The sequence below is a fragment of the Petaurus breviceps genome, unplaced genomic scaffold (assembly GCF_028583685.1).
Source record: "Petaurus breviceps papuanus isolate PSGF00001 unplaced genomic scaffold, PetGlider_PUasm1.0 90822, whole genome shotgun sequence".
NCBI lineage: Eukaryota > Metazoa > Chordata > Mammalia > Diprotodontia > Petauridae > Petaurus > Petaurus breviceps.
The window spans coordinates 4,683,489-4,706,434 of NW_027187351.1; the positions used below are offsets into that span (position 1 = coordinate 4,683,489).

Sequence of the window (22,946 nt, forward strand, 5' to 3'; positions counted from 1 at the left end):
TGACTATAACAACGTGGTTTGCCTATCTGTCACCTTCTCTTACCTTTATGAAAGATGCTCTCGATATAGATTATTCCCATAAAAAAATTGCTTAATTCTATAAAAGTGGACAATGTGGTGTAGTGGATAAAGAGCTGGCCTCAACTTCAGTAAAACCCTTGTTCAAGTTCAACCTTTGACACATACTAGCTGCCTGAGCTGGGCAAATCATTTAACCTCTCAGTTAAATTGCCCCCAGGCAATTCTCCAAAGCTATGATTTGCAAAATAGGTGCAAATCTGCATTAGTAGAGGGGTTCCTCCATCAGGAGTCCCCCATACACTAATAAAATCACAGGTCCAGACCAAAATTAAAGGAAACAATAATTTAATAATAAAACATCAATATATCACAACTTGTTCAATCATTCCTCATTTGATGGGCATCCCCTCAATTTCCAGTTCTTTGCCACCACAAAAATAGCTGCTATAAATATTTTTGTACATGTAGGTTCTTTTCCCTTTTTTATGATTTCTTTGGGATACACACGTAGTACTGGTATTGCTGGATCAAAGGGTATAGACATTTACCTTTTAGACTTTTGTCCCTAATTGTTGCAAAGCCTTTTCTGGTATTAAAGGAATTTCAGGTAACATTAAGCAGATAGGGAGGCATGATGTGATGGTCAGGGAAATTTTCCCACTGCCCCTGAAATTTATTTGTAAGGTTACCTGTGCCTAAATCCATTTTATTGATCTTAGGATACATGAAAAGGGTAGAGGCAGATGTAGCAGCAAGCACCCCGGTGCACGTCCTCAGGGTTTGCTGCCCATACAGGTTCTTGGATCTGCTTTGTTAAAGGAAAGCAACTCAAAATGGGTTAACAAGCTTACTTTAATCAGTCAGACATATATCGTTTACCTTGTTCAGGGGAAAAAGGTCAGCACCCCGAACTTCAAAGCATACAGGCAGAATTATCAAGACAGAAACAGATCAAGTAGACAGATTTCCAAACTGTCCAACCATTACATCCATACCCAATCAACATCTGGGTTTCCACATCTGGGTTTTTCAAAGCCGGGGGACTCTCAACAACGGCTTCCCAGAATTCAGATCAAATCACAGAACACTTCTCAAAGTGAGTCCCAAAACAAAGCTACACATCAGGGCTTATATAGCCTTCTCCTGGCTCAGAGAATGTAACAACCTTATTGACTCACTGGCCAATCAAGAAGTATCTACTGAAAAACAAGCCTCCCTCCCCAGGCTTCAGGTGCACTTCAGCCTAGGGGCAGGGAAGATCTTCCAAATTTGCATTCCCATTACAGCAGATGAAATAGCAATTGATATTTCCCCAACTAGATGTTGCAAAACTCCTTGGGGAAGTATATAAATCTGCCCAGCTGTAACTGCTGAAGGCCAACTAACTTCCAGAAAGTGGAGGAGGCAAAATAAAATAAATACCATTGTCTTTAGCTGTTTATTAAGTTTGGAATAAAAAATGAGAAAATAATCAATGATTCTATGATGCTAAGTAAGGTGAGGTTCTAATTAAATTAAATTTTATAATAAGCAATATAATGATTAGGTTTTCTGATTTACAATAAGCTCTATAGGGAGGAGTCATATTTTCTAGTTAATGAACCTAGGATTCTCACGGGAATACATCCTAGTATTTCTGTGGGCATGACTACAGATGGAAACAGAAATATTAATTGTGCTCCTTAGAATTCTTTACTTGTGAATATTCAGCTCAGGTGTTTAAGAAACAAGTTTTTATCAATCTTGTATATCTTTCTTGAAACTTCAAAACTTGCATCATCCACTAGTGGTTTTCTTGGACTACCAGGCTGAAGGAATTTCTGAATCCTGGGGAGCTGACTGACTCTAACTTTGAATTCCTAAAATGAAAAAAAAAATGACATCACTTGTAAATGAAACAATTAATCTTGCACATTGGAGGAAGACCCCGGGGTTGCTCTTGCCAAGACCCTTTGGAAGCTATTTCATCCTGGGGGAATACTGTGGCAAGCATTTTCGCCCTATGGGCAGTGACTTTTGAAAGTCCTCAGGAGCTCCCTGCTCGGCAAATGTATAAGGCCCACTTTTCAGTTATATAATATAATATATGAAGAAACAGCCTTCTCTTACCAAAATGTATATCCCACATAGGTTTTTTTGCTTGTTTGTATAGACTTATTAAAGGCCAAATTAGAAGGGAGCGTGGAGCACTAGTCAGCCTCCTTACTGAAAGAAGACATGGATTCATGTCCTGCCTCTAACACATGCTGGCTCTGTGACTCAGAGCAAGTCACTTAACCTCTTATCGTGCCCAGACACTCTTCTATGACTTTAAACTACAGAGTTGGTGATGATTTTCATTGATGGGTTGAGTTTGCCGAACAGGATTTCCCTATACCAATGAATGATGGCCTCAGACTACCCCTGCCCACAATAAAAACAGCTACATAGGAAATAAAAAAGGAAAACTTTAGCAAAATTTGATAGAGTGTAAGCCCATAAAGGACAAAGATCATGGCATTCATTTTATATTTCCCTGCCTCTATTCCCAGAGACTAGTCCAGTATTTTGTGTATAATAGGTACTAACTCTTGAATAAATTGAGGAATTTATCAAATTTAGGGCCTTGTTCTAGCATGTCTTCCATTAAAATCCTTCTGTTTGCTCAGAGTGATATGGAGGGGACCAATAATTCTCAAAAACTATACTAGAAAAATGAGTTTTAGGTGGTCCCATCAAGCTGGAAAGACTTTGAGTTTGGGCCTAACCCTGAGATATTTGCCCACCATCTGAAAACACATTCAGGTAAATTCATTAAGACTCATCAACAGAAGGGTGCTCAACAGTTGATGACTGTTTGGGGTGAGAGCACCTCATGAAGACCATTATGAAAGAGGCTTTGGGAGATATATAGAGTTAGGGTCAGCAGAGAAAGGATCCACACAAGGGAAATCCCAGATCTTTTAGTCAAATAATTAGCAAGCATTTTTTAATCATTCATTGTGTTCTAGGCACTACACTAAACTCTGGAGATAAAAAGAAAAAGAAACATCACCTCTCCCCTCAATAAGCTTACATGTAAAGACCAAGACAACATGTAAAGCAATGAGTATGTGCAAGATAAATGGTCACCACTTTTGATAGAGTTACCTGAAGCTTAGGGAATGCAGAGAGAATGCCAGACTTGAGTTCTTCAACCATTAGGATGAGTTCAAGCAGCTGTACATCTGCCCAGCTCAACTGGTTGCCAACAAGATAATTGTTCCCATGGTCTTTTAATGCCTGTGACAAGGAGAGAAGGGAATGAAGGTACGACACTATAGTGTACATTATTTGTATCATAATGGAAAGAACCAAAATACACAGAAAAAAACATAGAGTATAAGAAGTTAGAGAACAATTTTATTTCTACCTTCTTAGTTATACAGGAAACAAGCATTTATTAAACACCTTCTATGTATGGGGGTCCATGCTAAGTGGTAAGCATACAATGAAAGGCAAAAAAAAGGTACCCCTCTCAAGGATGTTGATCCAATGGAGAAGACAACATGTAAACAACTACACAGAAACAAGCTATAGACAGGATAATTTCAGAGTTGTCTCAGAAAGAAGACATTAAAGTTAAGGAGAACTGGAAAAAGCTGTTTGAAAAAGGGACTTTAGGTGAGACTTGGAGGAAGACAAGGCAGAGAGGATGGTGAATGAAACATGACATACCCTAGACCCAGATTACAGTAGAATCTGATTCAGGTTTTTGTCATTATCCTTTGCCCATATTAGGGGCCCAATGCAATCATCTGTTGACCACATTCTCAGGTTGTATTGACAATCTGCCTTCAAGAGTTGTAGTTTATTGAGACAGTGTTATTTCTAAAATTTTCATAACACAATACTTTTTTTTTCACCAAGGACCAAAACCCCAAGTATTTTTAAATGGTTTTTCTCCTATGACAGAGTCTATGAATTATTGGCTACCACAATTTGAATCTGACAGACTGGTGGATAAATTCCTTCTCCACAGTGACAGAGATCTAGGCAATTTGTGTTACAATGCAACAATTTGTGTAACAAATCTGGTACAACAGATTTTTCTGTCTTAGACATTATTCAACAAATCAACACACATTCATTAAATACTTCCTCCATGCATGGCACTTAGGTGACACAGTGGATAGAATGCCAGGTCTGGAGTGAGTAACACTCATCTTCCACAGTTTAAATCTGACCTCAGAAATTTACTAGCTGTGTGACCCTGGACAAGTCATTTAAACCTGCTTGATTTGGTTTCCTCATATATAAAATGAGCTGAAGAAGAAAATGACAAAAACACTCCAGTATCTCTGCCAAGAAAATCCCAAATGAGGGAATGAAGAGTCAGATGCAACTGAAAACTACTGAACAAAACAATGCACAGCACTGGGTAAGATGATGGGGATAAAAAAGCAAAAAGTAATCTTGTCTGTGTCCTCAAGGAGTTTGTAACATACCAGGAGGAGCATACTACAACATACACAGACAAACGTAATGCACGGTGTATGTGCTTAAAGTACAGTGAATAGCTGTGCAAAACATGCACTTCATTGCCAGTCAGAATTATATATAGGAATGAATTGTGCAAGGAACCTGGATATCACCTACTCCAACTCCCTTCTTTTTCACATGAGGAAAAGAAGCCCACTGAGGTTAAAGCAATTTCCTCAATCTATACAAGTAGAAAATGGCAGAACTGGAATTTGACAGCTAGATTTCAGATCTCAAACCTAGTGTTATATTTTGTTGCCTTCCACTTGCCAGTAAGACTACGATCTGTAAACTCACAGTCTAGTAATTTACTGAGGATGTCTCATAAATGAAATTCTCAACTTGGAAACAGAAGGATCTTGATTCTCCTTCTAGCTTTGCCACTTACTGTGTAACCATGGGTAAGTCACTATGCTTCTCTGAGACTCCATTTCATCATCCATAAAATGGGGATAAGACTTGCATTGCTTACCTAACAGGGTTATTGTGAGGATGAAGTAAAATAATGCTTGTAAACTATTTGATAATCATACAGCACTTGATAAGTGTAAGATGCTGTTATTATAGGATTTAAAACTTTTCCCAACCTGACTCCAACCTACTTTTTCAGCCTTCATTTTATATTACTCCCATTCACACAGTCTAAAGTCCAAACAAACTGGCCTTCTTTCTGTTCCTCACACAAGGCATCCCATGTCCTGACTACATATGTTTGTATGGTTTGGCCTCCATGCCTAGAATGCACTTGCTGTTTCTAAACCTTCATAATGTCCCAAGTTCCCTTCAAAGATCATTTCAAGAATCACCTTCTACATGATGACCTTCCTTACCGCCCTCCACATTTAGTGTTATCTTCCCCCCAAATTACATTATACTTCTTTGTGTTTGTATATCTCTACCCATATATATATATATATATACATATATACACACACACATACATACACACACACACACACACACACACACATATATATATATATATATATATATATATATATATATATATATATATCACACTTTTAGATATAAGAATTTAAGCTCCTTGAGGGAAGGGTCTGTTTCATTTTGTCTTTGTGTCCCCAGGGCTGAGCACAGTCCCTGGTATGCAGTTGGCTCTTTAATAAATACTTATGAATAGGTTGATGCTATTGAGTCTTCAGATATAATTAATATGTGTGTGTATTAAATGATTTAGTAAGTCTTAGTCCCAAAACGATTAGATTGTACTAACTTTGTATAGAGGTTCAGAAAAATTCCATTTTTATGGAAAGAACACACAGAGCTTTGCCACTAGCTCTCCCCTCATTTGCCAGTCTAAAAAGATCCATAAGAGCTCAAGGAGATCAGTGCCAGGACTAGCCATATAATTTTTTGACATAAAAAAATGACTATTAATTGCCCTTCATTGTATCCCCTGATGTTGAGTTCTTGGTAACTGCCTATCTTATTTTCCCCTATTTCTAGCTCTTCATGAATTCATGGGATCATAGATTATGACCTAGAAGTGATCTTAGGGGTCATTAAGTCCAGCTCCCTTATTTTGCAGATGAAGAAATTGAGGGCCAGATAGGACAAGTGACTTACCCAGTGTCAAAGAACTGCTAAGTTTCTGAGGTAGGATTTGAACCTAGGTCTCCCTGACTCCAAGTCCAGCACTCTATACACTATAGGTTGCTTCCTTAATTTGTAAAGTTTAGGAAATTGAGGTCCAGGGTTAGTAAGTTATGAGCCCACATTTCTGAATTCAGATCCTCTGTCTATAGAGCCAGTGGTCTTCCCTCTGTACCACAGGGCCTCCAGTGCTTCTGCATTGTCCTATATTTGTTCAGAATGGAGTAGAGAAGGTCCATGTAATTTCAGTGACTATACAGGTAGATCACACTTTGCCTCATTGTTCCATACCTTCTCATACACTGGGAAGAATCTTTCAGTGGCTCTCTCTAGGATGTAGTTAAGATTCTTTTGTTTTTCTTCAGGTAAAGAAAATGGGAAGAACATAATCATGTCATTCAGATCCCTCATCCCTTCTACATACATGTCAATACTAGAAAAGAAAAATGGCATAAATAAAAACATGATTACTAGGAGAAATAACTGAAGAAGCATTTAATAATAACTGACAGAGAGAAAAGGCTTAAAAATTTGCAAAGACACCCACCCAGAAACACCTGGCCGTGTAACCTTGAGCAAGTTACTTAACCCCAATTGCTTAGGGGCGGCCAGGTGGCTCAGCAAGTAAAGAGCACCGGCTCCAGTGTCAGGATGACCTGGATCAAATCCAGGCTCAGATACTCAGCACCACACCCAGAAATAACTGGCCGTGTAACCTTAAGCAAGTTACTGAATCCCGATTGCTTAAAAAAAATTGCAAAGAATTTTACCTACATTTATTTCATTTGAGCCTCTCGACACTTTAAGCTGTATGCTACAGGTACTATTATCCCCATTTTAGAACTAAGAAAACTGAGGTTCAGAGAATGAATTTCCCAGGGTTCACACAGCTAGGATGCGTCAGGGACAAGGTTAGAACCTGGTGTTCCTGTTATTGTTGTTCAGTCATTTCAGTCATGTCCAACTCTGTCACTGCATTTGGGGTTTTCTTGGCAGAGGTACTGGAGTGTGTTTGCTATTTCCTTCTCCAACTTATTTTACAGATGAAGAAGAGGCAAACAGGATTAAGTGACTAATCCAAGGTCACAGCTAGTAAGTGTCTGAGATCAGATTTGAACTCAGGAAGATGAGTCTTCCTGACTCTAGGGCAAGCACTCTATCCACTGTACCACCTAGCCACCCTAACTCCCAGTCTAATAAACATCCTAGATATGCCACTTGCCATCTGTGTGACCTTGGGCAACTTAAGTAAACTTTCTGTGCCTCAGTTTCCTTATCTGTAAAACAAAGTGTTAGGACAAGAAGACTCCTAAGATCTCTTCTTGCTCTAAATCTCTGATCTTTCATCTGTTATTTCACACTTCACTTTATTCCTTCCCAAAAGGCAGTTGACTCAGGGTCCCACTACCTAAAATCAAAGTTTTTGTAATTTTTTTCCTGAAAAGAATGCTTATTCCCCAGGAATGTTCAGAAATATAGACCTCAAAAGATATAAATTTCAGCACTTAATAAATGTAGAGAATATAATTAATGCCCCAAAATATGTAGTATTGGAATGAGCCAGGAAATGGTCAACTGGGCAAAGAAAGGTTAAAATTGACTCTATTGAGTGGCAATAATGAATTGACCTCAAAAGCAGAGACAGTTCCTAGAGGGGAAGAAATTCAAGCAGGCTCCTGCATTGCTACCATCTTTGTCACTTAGAGCAATGGTTCCAATTCATTCTACTAAACAAACACTTATTGAGTCCCTGTAACATAAATATAATAGGCATTTACTAATCACATACTATGTTCCAGGCACTGTGCTAGGGAGATAAGGATAAAAAAGAAACAGTCTTTTGATTTAAAGAATTTATATCCTATTGTGGGAAATGAGTTGAGAACATATAGGTAAACGCAAAGTTTATATATAATAAAAAGAAAATAATTGGAGGGGATGGGAAATGAGGGAACTCAAAAGAGTCTCTGGAAGGAAGTGGCCCTTGAGCTGAACTTTAAAGGAATCTCAGAATTCTAAGAGACAGAGGTAAAGGAGTGCTTTCCAAACATGGGGATTTAAGGTGCTTTTGCAAAAGTGGACAATGGAGCCTTCATACTGAGTTTAAAGCAACAAGAAGGCAAATTAAGCTGGAAGGTAGATTGTGTCAAAGTGAATAATATGTGAGAAATCTAGAAAGATGTGGGAATGGCTATGAATGTAAAACAGAAAAGTTTGTATTTTATGTAGAGTTAGGGAACCACTGGAGACTTTTGAGCTGGGTACAATTTCCTTTGTCTTGTAATATTTGTAGAAATTGGTCATTTTTTGGAGATTTTAATACTTATCTTTCCTTCTAATTTGCATGTCTTCTCCCTTTATTTATCTCCTTGTGCTTTTGGACTTCAAATTTTCATCTCCTTGAAATTTTCAGTAGTTTTAGCCTTTTTTTCCCCTTTAAAGCCTATTACTCACTTCTTAAAACTATTCCTTTGTTGGTAGGTATATTCCCAGGGCTGTACTGCAAATCTGCCTCAATCTCTTCTCCTGTTGAAGGATATACTTTTCCCAAGCTATGGTTTGGGTCCCAAGCATAAGTAATTTCTGGATTGGACAGAGCTGTCTCAGCTGTATTTCAACTCCCTTTTCTTTAGACCTGGTGCAAGCAAACACCTTGGCCCCTTGAGTTCCTTCCATGGTTCTTTCTCCTCTAACTGGACTGCATCAGCTTCTACCACTTAGGGGGCGTTGGGGGAGATGGAGTGTGTATGCTGCATGGCCTCTGTAGTCTTGAGCTTCCTTAGGGACTGCCCCAGGCAGAAGGAAGCTTGATTCCCTTGCCCAACCCTCTTCTTCCTCACATAGCTAGGCAGAACCAATGCCTGCTGCTTGTTTCAGTGGCAGCTGGTGGTGGGATGTCTGCTCAGAGTGTCTGCAGCAGAAGAGTCCTTGTGCAGGTCCAAGGCACAAGCCCATGGATTGTTTTGTATGCCCTATGGAGCATGATGATTTTATTGTTCTTGGAGGAGTGCTTAATGAATGTATTAAGGATTAGTGTTGCCCTGTGTTCATTCATAAGGTCGTTACTTTGTTGGTCATCTCACTTTATTTTCCTGTAGATTCAACTATATTACTCTATCTCTGACACATACTTACTTTTTGGAGAGGGGTTTTGGGAATTAGTGGGGACCAGAGAAAATGTCTGATTTGGGATTTTGTTGGTCACCATACAGAAGTTTTTTATTCTTTTTAACATATTGTCGTGCCTGTGTTCTAAAAATATAGGATTAGGGGAGGCTAGGTGGCGCAGTGAGTAAGAGCACTGGCCCCAGAGTTAGGAGGACCCGGGATCGGTTCCGGCCTCAGATACTTAACACCCACACAAAATAACTGTGTGTAACCTTGGGCAAGTTACTTAACCCCAATTTCTTTAAAAAAATAAGAATAAAAATATAAGATTATAGATTTAGAAATAAAGGAAACTCAAAAGCTACTTAGTATACTCCTTACTTAATTTTGTCCAATAACATCCTCTTAAACGTATAAAGTGTTTTTATGACATGCCAATAAAAAAATCATACATGAGCTATTAATTCATCATTATAGTATAGAATTTAAAATTCATCATGGAGAAGTAAAAAATAGGGATCCTTAGCCCCTATGTGTCATAAGCCACTTTGAGACTCTGGTTAAACCTATGGACCCTTTCTCAGAATAATATTTTGAATGCATAAAATAAAACACAGAATTACAAAGGAAACTAATTATGTTGGAGAATGATTATCAAATTTTTAAAGAAAAGTTCATGGACTCCAGGTTAAGAACCCCTCTTATAGAATAATTCTGGGCATTAGGTTCAGGTCCCATCTCTGACATATGCTGGCTGTATGACTCTAGACAAATGACTGAAAACAACTGTAAGACTCTAAGTCATAGTTGTTGCTGACTTGTTCTGTTGGAAAGGGTTTCCTTACTGGAATTTCCTCTGCCAATGAAATCACAGGTCAGGTCAGAATTGTAAGATTCATGCTACCTGGGATTTGGCCAAAGATTTCTTGGAGGAGCTTTGAATATTTACCCTAACTTGAAGAATAGGCATATCTCCAGAAAATAATTTGTCTAAAATTGTTGCCTCTCTCTTGAAACATATCTGTTTATTTGAAAAGCAGTCATCGCTGGCAATTCAAATTCAACAGGATAATTAACTACTTTGAATCTAAGTTTGCTCATGTGTAAAATAAGGGGGTTAGACTGCATGATTTCTAAGGTTGTTTTCAGCTCTACATTTATGGTCCTATTATGTTGAACACTTTCTACTTTTCCTCTAACCCAGAGATTTTTAACCTTTTTCACATTGTCATGAAGATCATTAGTAATCTAGTTAGGCCTATATACCCTTTCTCAGAAAAATATTTTTTGATATATAAAACAAAATTCATAAGGTTACAAAGGACACCAATTAAATTGAAATACAGTTGTCAAAATATATAAATAAACCAGGTTACAAAATCCAAGATAAGGACACTGCCTAATCAATCATATATATGTTAAAGGCCAGATAGGGAAAATGGTCCATCTACAGATAGGAAGACATGATCATCTTTAGAATGGAAAAAAAAAAAAAAACCTTGATTCTGGGCTTTAAAAACATCAACCTCCATTTTAAAGGACATTTTATCTTGGTTTAGACAAATATACAAAATAAATCAGTCAGTCAACATTAAGTGCCTACTATGTGCCAGGGACTATATTCAATGCTGGGGATACAAAAAGAGGCAAAAAACAGTCCCTGCCTTCAAGGAGCTCATATTCTCACGACCATCATTGTAAAGCAGAATTCACAGTGAGTTCTTTTGGTTTTGCGTTTTTATCTGCACCTATGATTTCATCAGCATGGACTTCTCCCTCAACCACACAAATTGGCAAGTTAGCTGACACTTATCATTTTAGTGGGGGTACTGAGAGGTTAAATAACTTTCAAGAGTCAAAAAGGTAGTGTCCAATCTAGGACTGAATCCAGTTCTTTCTGATTCCAGAACATAAAAGATTCCTTGAGAATAAAAATTGTTTCAAAATATTTTCATTCTTTGTTTTTCTTTCTATCCCCATAGCCTAGAACAGCACCTAACATATAGTAGGTGCTTAATAAATGTTTGTGGATGATTCTTCCAATGTGGGTTGCTTTCCATTATACAGCATGGCCCCTCTATGATAAGTTAATAAACAGATACTAATTTTTAAAACACCTTCACTTTCACTGAGTAAATAAGTAGTGAATATATTGATTAGTTTTTAACTTATACATTTTTCAAATAAAAAATTACGTTTAAATTGCTATTATCGGATTGGGTTGGGGGTTTTTTTTGGCAGGGGCGTGGATTCAAAGCCATTATTTCTTCTCTCCTGAGCAAGTCATCTAGGTATCTGTGGGTGGACCAGTTCATTGCATATGGACCTTAAAATATTAGTGGGAATATATTCCATAAACAATCCATGAGAATATAAGCTCTTTGTGGACAGAGATTGTTTTTTATCTTTTTGTTTTCTTGAGTGTAACATATGCCTGGCACATAGGAGATGCTTAATAAATGTTTATTGCTTAATTGATAAGTAGTCTACAAAAGCCAATACCACTAATTTATAGTCAGATATCTACTATGTAGTTAAAGACTTTTTTTCCTCCTTTGACCTCCCACTACTTTGCTGCTCCCACCGGGTGGAGATGCCTACCACAAGGCCAGCCTCAGTTCAAGAGTATTTCAGATGGGGGAAGGAAGTTAGAAAGTTTTACATATGCATAACATGCTGATAAGAGCATTACTGCTTTTATACAGTAAAGAAGATAGCTGTTCAACACAATTTCATTGTGAGACAAAGGTTATAATGAATAAATAGCAAGCCTTGGAGTTAGAATTTCCTGGGCTCAAGTCTTGCCTTTGAACTCTTGTGGCCATAAGATCCAGGACAAATCAATGGCCAATCTCAATTATTAAGAAGAAATTTTCTAAAATGAAAAAGATGGCTTCTATGCTCTATTATAAGCATGCAATAGTTACTGTACAGTGCTCTCTCCTTCAGGTCCTTCCCATACAAGTCGTATTTTGCAGCTATATATTTCAGGATGGCTCTGGTTTGTACCATGTACATTCCATCCATTTCAACCATTGGCACTTGTTGATACATTAGGTTTCCACCTAAAAAAAGAAAAAAAAAAGTCAAGTCAGTAGCTTACTCCCCTTCATTGGAGAACAGTCATGGAATCATATTGCCCGAACCAGAAGGGACCCTACAGGTCATCTAGTTCAACTCTCTCATTTTACAGTGGAGGAAACTGAGGCCTGCCAAAGTTACAAGGCCTGTTTAATACAGATATATTCCCTTTCCCTGTGTTTACTCACATAGGTAACACAGTGGACACTGTTCTGTCCATGGAATTAGGAAGACCAGATTTCAAATCCTGTTTCAGACACTTGCTAGCTATGTGACCCTGGGCAAATCACTTAACGTATTAGCATCAGCTTCCTCATTTGTATAATAGGGATCATAATAGCACCTAGTTCACAGAGTTGTTGCAAAGATTAAATTTATAAAGAGCTTTGCAGCCCTTAAAGTGCTATATAAATTATTATATTTGTACATATTAATTCATTTTAAAGAATATAAGCTCACTGAGAGAAAAGGCTTTAATTTTTTCATCTTTGAAATGCCTCAGAGAGTAGCTGGCACACAGTAGATGTTTAATAAACGTCTGTTGATAGACTGATCCATCCTCTCTCCATCTTCCACTACCATACCCTACTTCTCATCGGCTCCCATCTAGATTATTTCAATATATTTCTCAATGATCTCCACACCACAAGTCTCTGTCTTTTCCAATCTGTTCTTCCTGGTCTTTTGGAATAATGACAATTATCAAGTTACTTCTTTGCCCAAAAAACTCCCATAACTCTCTCTTTGTAATGTAGCTTTTGCATGTAGCACATTAATTATCTTCTGTTTAAATGTGATAAATGGTAAGTAAATATATATTGGAAATTCTTCAGGTTTTTTTTAGCAGTTAGCCCACAAACCTCGGGATGTTTATTTAACAAGATAGCACAAACTTTTTATAGACGATTTATTTTTTGCATAAGTAGTTACCCTGAAGGCAGGAGCTATATTTGTGATTTTATGAAGATAAAGTAGTACCACAGAATAGTGCATTTCTGCTTTGGGTAGTAATGATTAAATCTTTAATCAGTTTTTTAAATTACATTCTCTCTCTTTGGACATTTATACCTTTGCTGACATATATTGTGTTTATTTTGTAAGTACTGACAATGTTTAACCTGTGGACTTAATGGCTAAGAAGTAGAAGGAAATAACTGAAAAATAATTTGGAGGCTCATATGAAACAAAACTTCCTCATGTATTTTTATTCACTGGATGTTTATTTTGTAAGTAAATAAAAGATTTAATCTTATTACTTTCTGTTTAAATTTTATAAGTAAGCTGTGTAAAAATGGATGATTTTCATTAAACTAAAATATATTTGCTGAATTTAAAATTTAGTCCTTTTGTTACCATAAGAGGGCAATGCTGTGCTTCTATAGGAACAAATAAGCTTTATTTATCTATTTGTTGTAATTTGATTACTTATTAACATTTGTTAAAGTATGAACTTTACTGTAATTTTAAAAACCTATTAGAATTACCATAAGACAAAAAAAAAATTCAAACTCTTCCATGACCTCCACAACCTATACAGTCTTGTATCCCACCACTTTTTACTTCCCATACTTCTTCCAGGAGATCAAAGGCCTTTGTTCACTGGCCCAGAGGAGATGCCTTGTAGACAACCCTTTCAACTCCAGAACTCTAGATCTGGGGCCCTTCGTAGGATTGGTGAGTGCCTCAAGAGTCTCCTATATCACACCGGCCCCACCCATGCTTCCTTTCTTTTCCCACTTGTCTCTTTGGCAGTAGCTACTTTGCCCCTGGTTCACACTCTTGGTAGCCTCTATCTCCTTTCCAAGGCTGCTACCACAATCACATCAATAAGTCCATTGCTGCTAGAAAGGTTATATCAATCTACTGCTCTAAAGCTCCACTCACCACCCCAGTATCACACCCAAATCAAAATACCCCTTCCTTACCACCACTCTTCTATCTTTAGACTATAAGGACTTGTCTCTATTTGAAGTTAAGGTTTTTCCTATCTTCCCAGATCTTAGAATAGTTCTTGGCACAAAGTAAATGCTTAATAAGTGATTTTTAATTCTTCTATTACCTTTATTTGTCCCATGCAGTGGTAAAACTGGACTACTTACCATTCTCCAGGGACACCATGTGCATACCAATGCAGACCATTCATACCAGTTATGTGCCAGTGTTTTCATGTGAGAATGGGCAGTGGGGGAGGAGGTGATTTGCATTTGTCCTTACAGATACAGAAACTACCAATAAAACTATTAAAACTGCTCTCTTAAAGGTCACCAAATGGCCTCCTATTGCAAAAATCCACTCCCTGAGGCTCTATGCTTGGTTCTCTTCTTCTGAATCTCAGTGTCTTTCAGTGCTTTTTTTATCCTTTCTCAGAGCTTCAGCCATCCTTTCTGTATATGTAACTACTAAATCTGCATGAAGGTTTTTTTAAGCACTTAACTATATGCCAAGTCACATGATAAGTCCTACCAATAAAACCATAAGCAAGACAGTCCTTGCCCTTTAGAATCTTACTGTTCCAAAAGGGAAAGACAATGCATAAGGGGTAGGTAGAAATCAGGAAGCAATGCTTCTGGAAGTAGAGTTTGGAAGAGTTCCATTGGCCAAACACACCTATCAGAGCTCAGCTTTTTAGGGTCAGAGTGTGAGTACTGGTGTGTTGGGGGTGAGGTGTGCAGGCAGCATAGTTTGAAAATGGCAGGAAACAGATATACAGGCTGTTGCCAGGCAAGATAAGGCTCACCTATGAGACCCAGGGTCCCAGACTTAGTCAGAGTTCCACTGGGAATATCTCTAGTCTTGACCTCTTTAACAAGTTTCATATTCTCCCTTCCAGCTGACTATTGGACATCTCTATTTGGAGGTAACACTAGTACCTCAAGTTCCATGTATCTAAAACTGAACTCATTCATTATCTTCCACTTCCTGAACCTCCCACTCACAAAAAAAAACACCACCATTGTCTGGCCTTCTTCCTGCCTTCTTTATTCTTGCCAATGACACTACCATTTTCAGGGTCTCCTGCTCACAACTCAAGGACCATCCTTAATTTCTCCCTTGCCTTGTCTCACATGTCCAATCAGTCATCAAGTGCTCTCAATTCTATCCCAGCCTAACCATTCCCACTGCCTCATTACCCCATTACCTCAATGCTCCATATTCAGGTCCTCATTACCTTTCACCTATAAGAAGAGACATTGTAGTATGGTTTAAAGACTACTGGATTTTAAACCAGAGGACTTAGGTTCTGCCAGAATCCTGGCTTTGCTATTTGTTCTTGTGTGACCTTGGTCAACTCAGTTAACTTTCCTGAATCTCATTTTCCGTGTCTGTAAAATGAGAGGACTAGACAGATGATCTCAGAAAACTTCTTCCTCTAGTTCTGTGAGCCTATGCCTCTTTTGCAATTACCTGCTGACCATTCCATCCAACTTTGATTGGTCTCTATTGTCTCCTGAATGAAGTTCAAACTATATCATCTCCCACTGTCAGTCCAGATCCAATTAACTTTTCCAACTTCATTTCATATTTATTGTTATTTAGTCATGTTTTTCATGTCCATTTCTTTGAGATACTTTTTCGGGTTTTCTTGTTAAAAATACTAGATTGGTTTTCCATTTCCTTCTCTAGCTCATTTTACAGATGAAAAAACTAAGGTAAACAAGGTTAACACTGTGGTTTACGCAGGAACACACAGCCAGTAAGAATTTGAGACCAGATTTGAACTTAGGAGGAGGACAATACCTCAGTACAGGGCTGGAACTCTATCTGCTATGCCACCTAGAAAGGGATCACTTTGGGCTACATATTGGGTTAGAAAACCACAAATTAACACTATCTGTGTTGTATTTATTTGTTTTCTTAAACGTTTTCCAAATACATTCTAATCTGGTTTTTGTTTCACTTAAGGGCAGCTTGCCAGGAATTTGACACTTCTTCATTATGCTAATCACAGATTTCTGGCCAAACTCTATACACAGACTTCTATGCCTTACCCTTCTATTGGCATCCTCCCCGTCCTGGGAGATCCAACTCAAACACCACTTCCTCCATGTAATTTTCTCTGATCCTCTGATATCATACTGCTTTCTACTGCTCTGATGTGCTAGCCATATTTTGATGTTTATGAATGCACAATTTGGGAGTAAAAATTGGGATTCTAGGATCATAGCTATAAAGGACCTTAGAGATTTTCACCTGAATTAGATTGTCAAATTCTGAAGAGGAGGACCCCTGTTTTGTTTATTCTTGTTTTCTTTCCTGAGCTACTTACCTCAGAGTTCCTTAAATACTACTCATTTGGTAAATGCTTATTTGATAAATGAAAGCTAATTCATGTCATTGTGTTAGAAAATTAATAAATATATTGACACTTCAAGGGTTGCTTAAATTTTACAAGAATATTCCTGAACAGATTAATATGTAGCACCAAAGAATTTCAGATAATAGAGCTGCTCCACAACAGAGGCTAGATGGGAACTTTCTGGTACTCTTTAGGTCACAGTAATGTAGTTGTATGGTAAGCACTAAATTTAAAATCAGGTGACCTGGGTTTGGATTCGGGTTTTGCCACTTACTAGCTTTGTTGTCCTGGAGAATTCATTTGCCCTTTCTGAGCCTTAGTTTCCTCAAATGGGATTAATACTACTTGTATTTCACATGTTATTATAAAGAAAGAACTTTGTATAAGCCTTAAATTTTTACTAGGTTCAATATAAGGCCTAGGGCTGCCATATTGCCCATTCTCCTTTTTGAGCTAGGCCAACTTCTATTCCCTAATTCTCCTTATTCAATGTTACAACATTCCTATTTCCTCACTCCTGGGCTCCCACTGTTAATAATCACTAACATATTTAGTTTACAAAGACCTTTGCATTGCATATATTATCTTACTTGACCCTCACAACAACCCTGAACCATTTAGTGATGAGGAAATTGAGACTGAAAATTTAGTGACTTGCTCAGGATCACAAAGCACAAAGGTCACACAGTAAGGGTTTGAGGAAAGATTCGAACTCTGGTCTTTCTGACTCCAGGTTCAGCAGGCTATCTACTGCACCAACGAGCTGCCTTAAGTAAAGACAGTTTATAGAGAACTAGGACTCTGCTTCAGAGGAAAAAAATTTACTTTCTAAGAGGGTGGAGGCTTGGGGGACCCACTTCTGGGGAAAAAAAAAGAAAATAAGCATTTATTAAGTTCCTACTATGTGCCAGGTACTATGCTAAGTGTTTTAAAATAATATCTCATTTGATCCTCACAGCTCTAGGAGGTAAGTACTTTATCATCATCCCCATTTTACAGTCCAAGAAACAGCAAGAACACACAGCAATTATCAAGTTATTTCTACAAATAACCCTCCAATAACTCCCATTTGCCTGCTCTTTCCTCGAATGCATGAAAGGAATCACATGACCCAACTGCAACCTAACCTTTCCAGTCTTTAAATCCTCTGTGGAAGGCAAAGGCCCTTTATTTCAGGAGGAAACAAGCCTTACTTTCTTCCCTGCTGTGGTTGTTTTGAAATTCAAACCCTACCTCTGAGGTACAGAGAAGCACACTTGTGCATTGTACCATGTAATTCCCCATCTGGCTATGATTTATAAACGTGCTTTTTCACAACTATAGAATCAGAATTTTAGAGCTTTGAGGGATCTTGGAGATCTTCTGTGTGTCATTCCAGGCAAGGCAATGGTAGTTAATCTGATCTTCATGGACAACACAACAGCAAGGCTTTGAACTCACCCTTAATTAAATTCTCAAACTCTTCAGCTGTCTTGAAAAGCACTTCTTCATACTAGAAGGAAAAGGACACACCAGGGTATCAGAGCAATGGAATCATAAATGTGGGTGCTGGGAGGGACCTTAGAGATCACCTAAGACAACGAGGTGGTATCATGGGGAGAGCACAAGAGTAGGAGTCACAAAGACAGGAATTCAAATCCTGCCTCAGGTACATATTTACTAGCTGTTTGACCCCAGGCAAGTCATTTAACTTCTCTGCTCTTCATTTTTCTCCTCTGCAAAAATGAGGCCCTGGGACTAAATGACCTCCAAGGTTCCTTCCAGCTCTGCATCTATGATTCTGTGATGCTCTAATCCAACACTTCTCCAAATTTTTATTCTCAGAATCCCTCTTTATACTCAATGCAAAATTTTGGGGACCCACCTAAAGAGCTTCTGTGTATGTAGGTTCTATCTATTGATATTTGCAATATGGACATTAAATCAGCTAAATTATAATATGTGGTAATTGTAAATATATTTGTAAAATTTTAATTCATTTAGAATAAACAACAATACATTTTTTACCTACTAACCTGATATGTGTATTCACCCAGGATCCTCCTAAAACCTCTGCAGAATTTTATGCCTAGCCTAGGTTGTATACAATAGGAAGAACTCATCAATATTTCCAAAGAAGTTTGTTTAAGTTTACAATGATCACATTACACATCTGTCCACAAAGTGGTTGTATTTTCAATCCTGTGACAGAACAGGGTCCTGTGATTACCAGAACTGACAACTCTCAGATCCTAGGAGGCAGGCAGAGCTGGAAGGGACAGTGGAGATTATCCCCTCTAATCTCCTCCTCTGGCAGGAGAGCAAACTGAACCCCAGAGTTGGGAAGTGATTTACCAGTATAAGAGGGGAGGCAGAAAAATCATTCATTACCACCTGAAAGATTACTGCACATATTTTCTAGCATATCAGTCTGAATTATTAATATTTAAAAGTTTAGAATCTAAACCTTCCCCCAATCCTGACTGGATTTTTTTTAAAAAGTCCACAAAACTGAAGATTGTTTAAATATCTTTAGAAACTAACACACCCTCTGTTTCTTGATAGTTTTCAATTCTCAAAAATGTTGGGTTTTTCAATTAATAAAACCAGCAAGCAAGTAATAATAGTATATTAGTGAAATTAATCAGAAATAGTATCATTCTTTGTGTTAAAGCATAGAAAACTTTTTAAAGAGTCATCACAGTATAATCAAAGATGACAGAATCATAAAATGTTAAAGCTTAGAATAAAAGAGAAAATCCAATCCATCTCCTCTATTTTACAAATAATAGAACTGAGTCTCAGAGATGCAAGGAGGTTTGCCTAAAGGTGCCTAGCTAGCTGGTGGTATCACCAGGACTTGGACAAACATCTGCTGAATCCAAGTCCAGTGACTTTTCTACTAGGTCTTTCAGGAGAACTCAATCAATACTTAACTATCAAGATAAACAGTACTTCAAACTTGCTCCTGAGACTCAGTTCACTGTTAAAGAAAAAAAAATATGGTAATCACCGTGATTAGATCCCCTTTTTGGAGGGAATCACTCAGTAAGTTCCATGTGACTTCTCCACTAGTACATATTCACTTAGTCTATGAAGAAAAAGAATAAATCTAAGAAGGGAAAGCTCTACCTCCACACCGGCAGCTGCCAGCAGCCAGCGCACCGATTCCATTCTGCCTCTGCCATTGAAGTAATAAAGTTTGGGTTTCCCAGTCATGATGTTCAAGTCCTGGTTTTCTGAAAAAGAATAGAGAACAAACAATCTGACCAGGACTTAGATGGACAAGCCGCCCTTTTTGTAATCTTGACTCCACTGGTGATATATGAGGAAAGCCCAAACTCTCAGTGCCACTGATTCAGTGGGCAGATTAGGAGGAGGAGAAGAGGGAGGAGAATCATGTGAAGGGCAGGACTCAGACATCCCCTTTTCCTCTAACAACAGGCTGAAGGCAGCTAGGCATGGATCTATTTAACTGAAATGTATTTGGAACTTTGGTGATTAGGAACTGATCAGCCATATAGGATATTTGAAAGGGAAAGATGAAGTTTCTTTTGTTGTGTAAGGAATGTCTACTAGGATAATTTTTATTATTATATCAAAATTGGTCATCCATGTCTGAGCTCCATGGATCCTATATAACTCCCTTTTTCACTCCAGGTGTCCTCTGGTGCTGGTCCTAGTTATGCAGATGTGGCTCAAGTCACATCCAGGCAATTCACTATCAAAACCCAGGAACCATAAATAAGAGAGAGAACTTTTCGTTTAGGACGAATAGCAATATAAATCACATAGACTTGTACTTTGATTTCTGTAGTGAGCTCCCTGGAGAGGAAATTCCCTCTACCAAGAGCATGTCTGCCGCTGTCCTGGGGTTTTTAATCTGAGAATTGTCTGGGACAAAAGGAAGTTAAGCAGCTTGCCCAGGGTCACACAGCCAGTAGGAGTCAGAGGCAGGATTAGAAGCCAGATCTTCCTGTGATTGAAGTGGCTTATTTGTCTACAAAGACAGATCTTTGTCTCTCCACTGTAGAAATCCATTCCAGTAAAATAAATTTTGTTACTTTCCATAAGGGTTCATTTCAAATTCACAAGAGAAATAAGCCAAGACAAAGAAATAGAATTTCCTATGATTACTAAGGCTGCCTATGAGAATGGGAATATTACCTATAAGATCCCAGAGTTATGGATCAGCTGGAATGGCTTTAATGGTTCACTTCCCAGACAATTGTGTATATCCTGTTCTATCCTGTTTCTCAAGTTTCTCGAGTTGCTGGGGTTTCCATCTGGGGCTGGTGTTGCGTCTCCTTCTTCAGAGGAAGTGTTAGCCACTCTTTTGTGAGACTGTTGAGTCAACATGCTTGCAGTTAATGTTGTTTTTAGCTCTTTGAGCTTAGTAATGTTCAACATCCTCCTTCAAAGGAATTCTCCAATCCTTGCTGATATTTTGAGTGGGGAGAGTAAGTTCCTTTCAGTTCCTATCAAGAATTTTTCAGATAAATGTCAAATTACTGTAAAAGAGATTATTTTCTTTTTTCTTATATTCCCTATATAGAACATGGCAACTTGCACACAAAAGAAACAATAAATATTTGTTAAAATGAAAAAAAAGAGTTTTGCAGATAGTGTCAAGGGCGCTTTAAATTGTATCAAAACTTTAATAACTTTAAGGAACATTGTATGATTCCAGGACAGTGCTAACATCTCTGCATTCCTATCATTGCAACCAAGACCATGACCTTGGTTGTTCTTGTGGTTTCAGCTGTGTCTGATTCTCCATGACCCCATTTTGGGTTTTCCTCACAGAGATACTGTATTAGTAGTTTGCCATTTCCATCTCCAGTTCATCTTATAGATGAGGAAACTGAAGCAGACAGATTTCAGTGAGGTGCCCAGGGTCACAAAGCTAGTAAGTGTCTGAGACCACATTTAAACTCAGGACCTCCTAACTCCAGGCCCTGCACTGTATCCACTTCACCACCTACCTGCCTCCTTACCCTCCTTTACATAACTTAATTATGTATTAGTCAGTATCTTTGAGTAAGCAGAAGAGTGGAGTCCCAGAGCATTGTCTTTGCCAGAGTCCCTCATATGCATCCTGAATATCAGCCTTAACTCTGAAATTCCCTTATCTTACCTCAATCTAGTGTCATTGGTTTCTATTTTTCATATAAAACTTTGAGAACTTGTACAAAAGAAGTTAAAAAATGTTCCCTATGTCATTACAAAGGAGAAAGGCATCACGGAAGAGAGGAGAAGTTATGAAAAGGGAGGTTTGAGAATATGAAGAAAATATCTTGTCGATGTGTTAGCTCCAAATAAAGTATACCTCCCAAATTTGAGGAAGAATTTAGGAAATACCAATGGTTGAAGTTGGAGCTAATAATAATCATTGCTAGGATTTATATAGTACTTTAAGGTTTGCAAAGTGCTTTACAAGTATTACCTCATTTGATCCTTACAATAATCCTGGAAGATAGGTACTATTAATATTCCCATTTTATAAATGAAAAACTGAGACATATGGATGCTAAGTGACTTTCCTAAGGTCATATAGCTAGTTAAGTGTCTGAGATCCAATTTTTACTCAAGTCTTCCTGACTCCTCCAGTGCTTAGCACACTTTCTGGGTCACAGAATTGCACAGTCATATCCAACTCTTTGTGACCCCATTTCGATTTTTCTTTGCAAAGACACTGGAGTGACTTACCATTTTTGTCTCTAGTTCATTTTACCAAAGAATAAACTGAGGCAAACAGGGTGAAGTGACTTAATCAGCTAGGAAATATCTGAGGCCAAATTTCAATTCAGGTCATCCTGACTCCAGCCCCAGCCCTCTATCTGCTGTGCCACCTTGCTGCCCACCTTTCTTTGTACTGCTTAGCAGGATATCTGGCACCTGGCACGTAATAAAGGCTTATTGACTGAGTGCCTGAATAGCCTTCTAACTGATCTCCAGGCCTCCAGTCTCTGCTTCCTTCCAGTCCACACCCAGCTATCACAATGAGTTTTCTAAAGTATAAGTCTAACCAGTAAGTATCAGCAGCAGGATTGGAATCCAGGTCTTTTATCTTCAAGGCCCAGCCCTCCAACCATTATGCTACATTGCCTCTTGATTGATTTATTCTAGTCCATTATAATATATTACAGTACTATCTGTTTTATACATTAAACCATCATGTTTAATTTCTGAATCCAGAAAAAAAATAATTTAATCTACAAGCTATTTGTAATTCTTAATATTAGGACAATTTTAATAATATTATTACTAAACTCAAGGGTATGATGGTAAATATTTAACAACCTCTGGGGGAGGAGAGGAAAGAGATGTACCCATAACACACTTT

General features: G+C 38.0%; 1 protein-coding gene across 1 annotated transcript; it reads right to left on the reverse strand.

Annotated features, from left to right (window-relative positions):
* Nucleotides 1–384: 384 nt before the first annotated feature.
* LOC138147989 (glutathione S-transferase-like) lies at nucleotides 385–20,935 on the reverse strand. The gene is made up of 7 exons (XM_069070595.1): nucleotides 20,768–20,935; nucleotides 19,733–19,839; nucleotides 18,062–18,113; nucleotides 12,176–12,308; nucleotides 6,427–6,568; nucleotides 3,151–3,282; nucleotides 385–1,880 (listed from the first exon to the last, which is right to left on the reverse strand). Exons 2-7 carry the CDS (start codon nucleotides 19,817–19,819, stop codon nucleotides 1,728–1,730), a joined length of 699 nt encoding a protein of 232 aa, XP_068926696.1. The 5' UTR covers nucleotides 19,820–19,839; nucleotides 20,768–20,935; the 3' UTR covers nucleotides 385–1,727.
* Nucleotides 20,936–22,946: the final 2,011 nt, after the last annotated feature.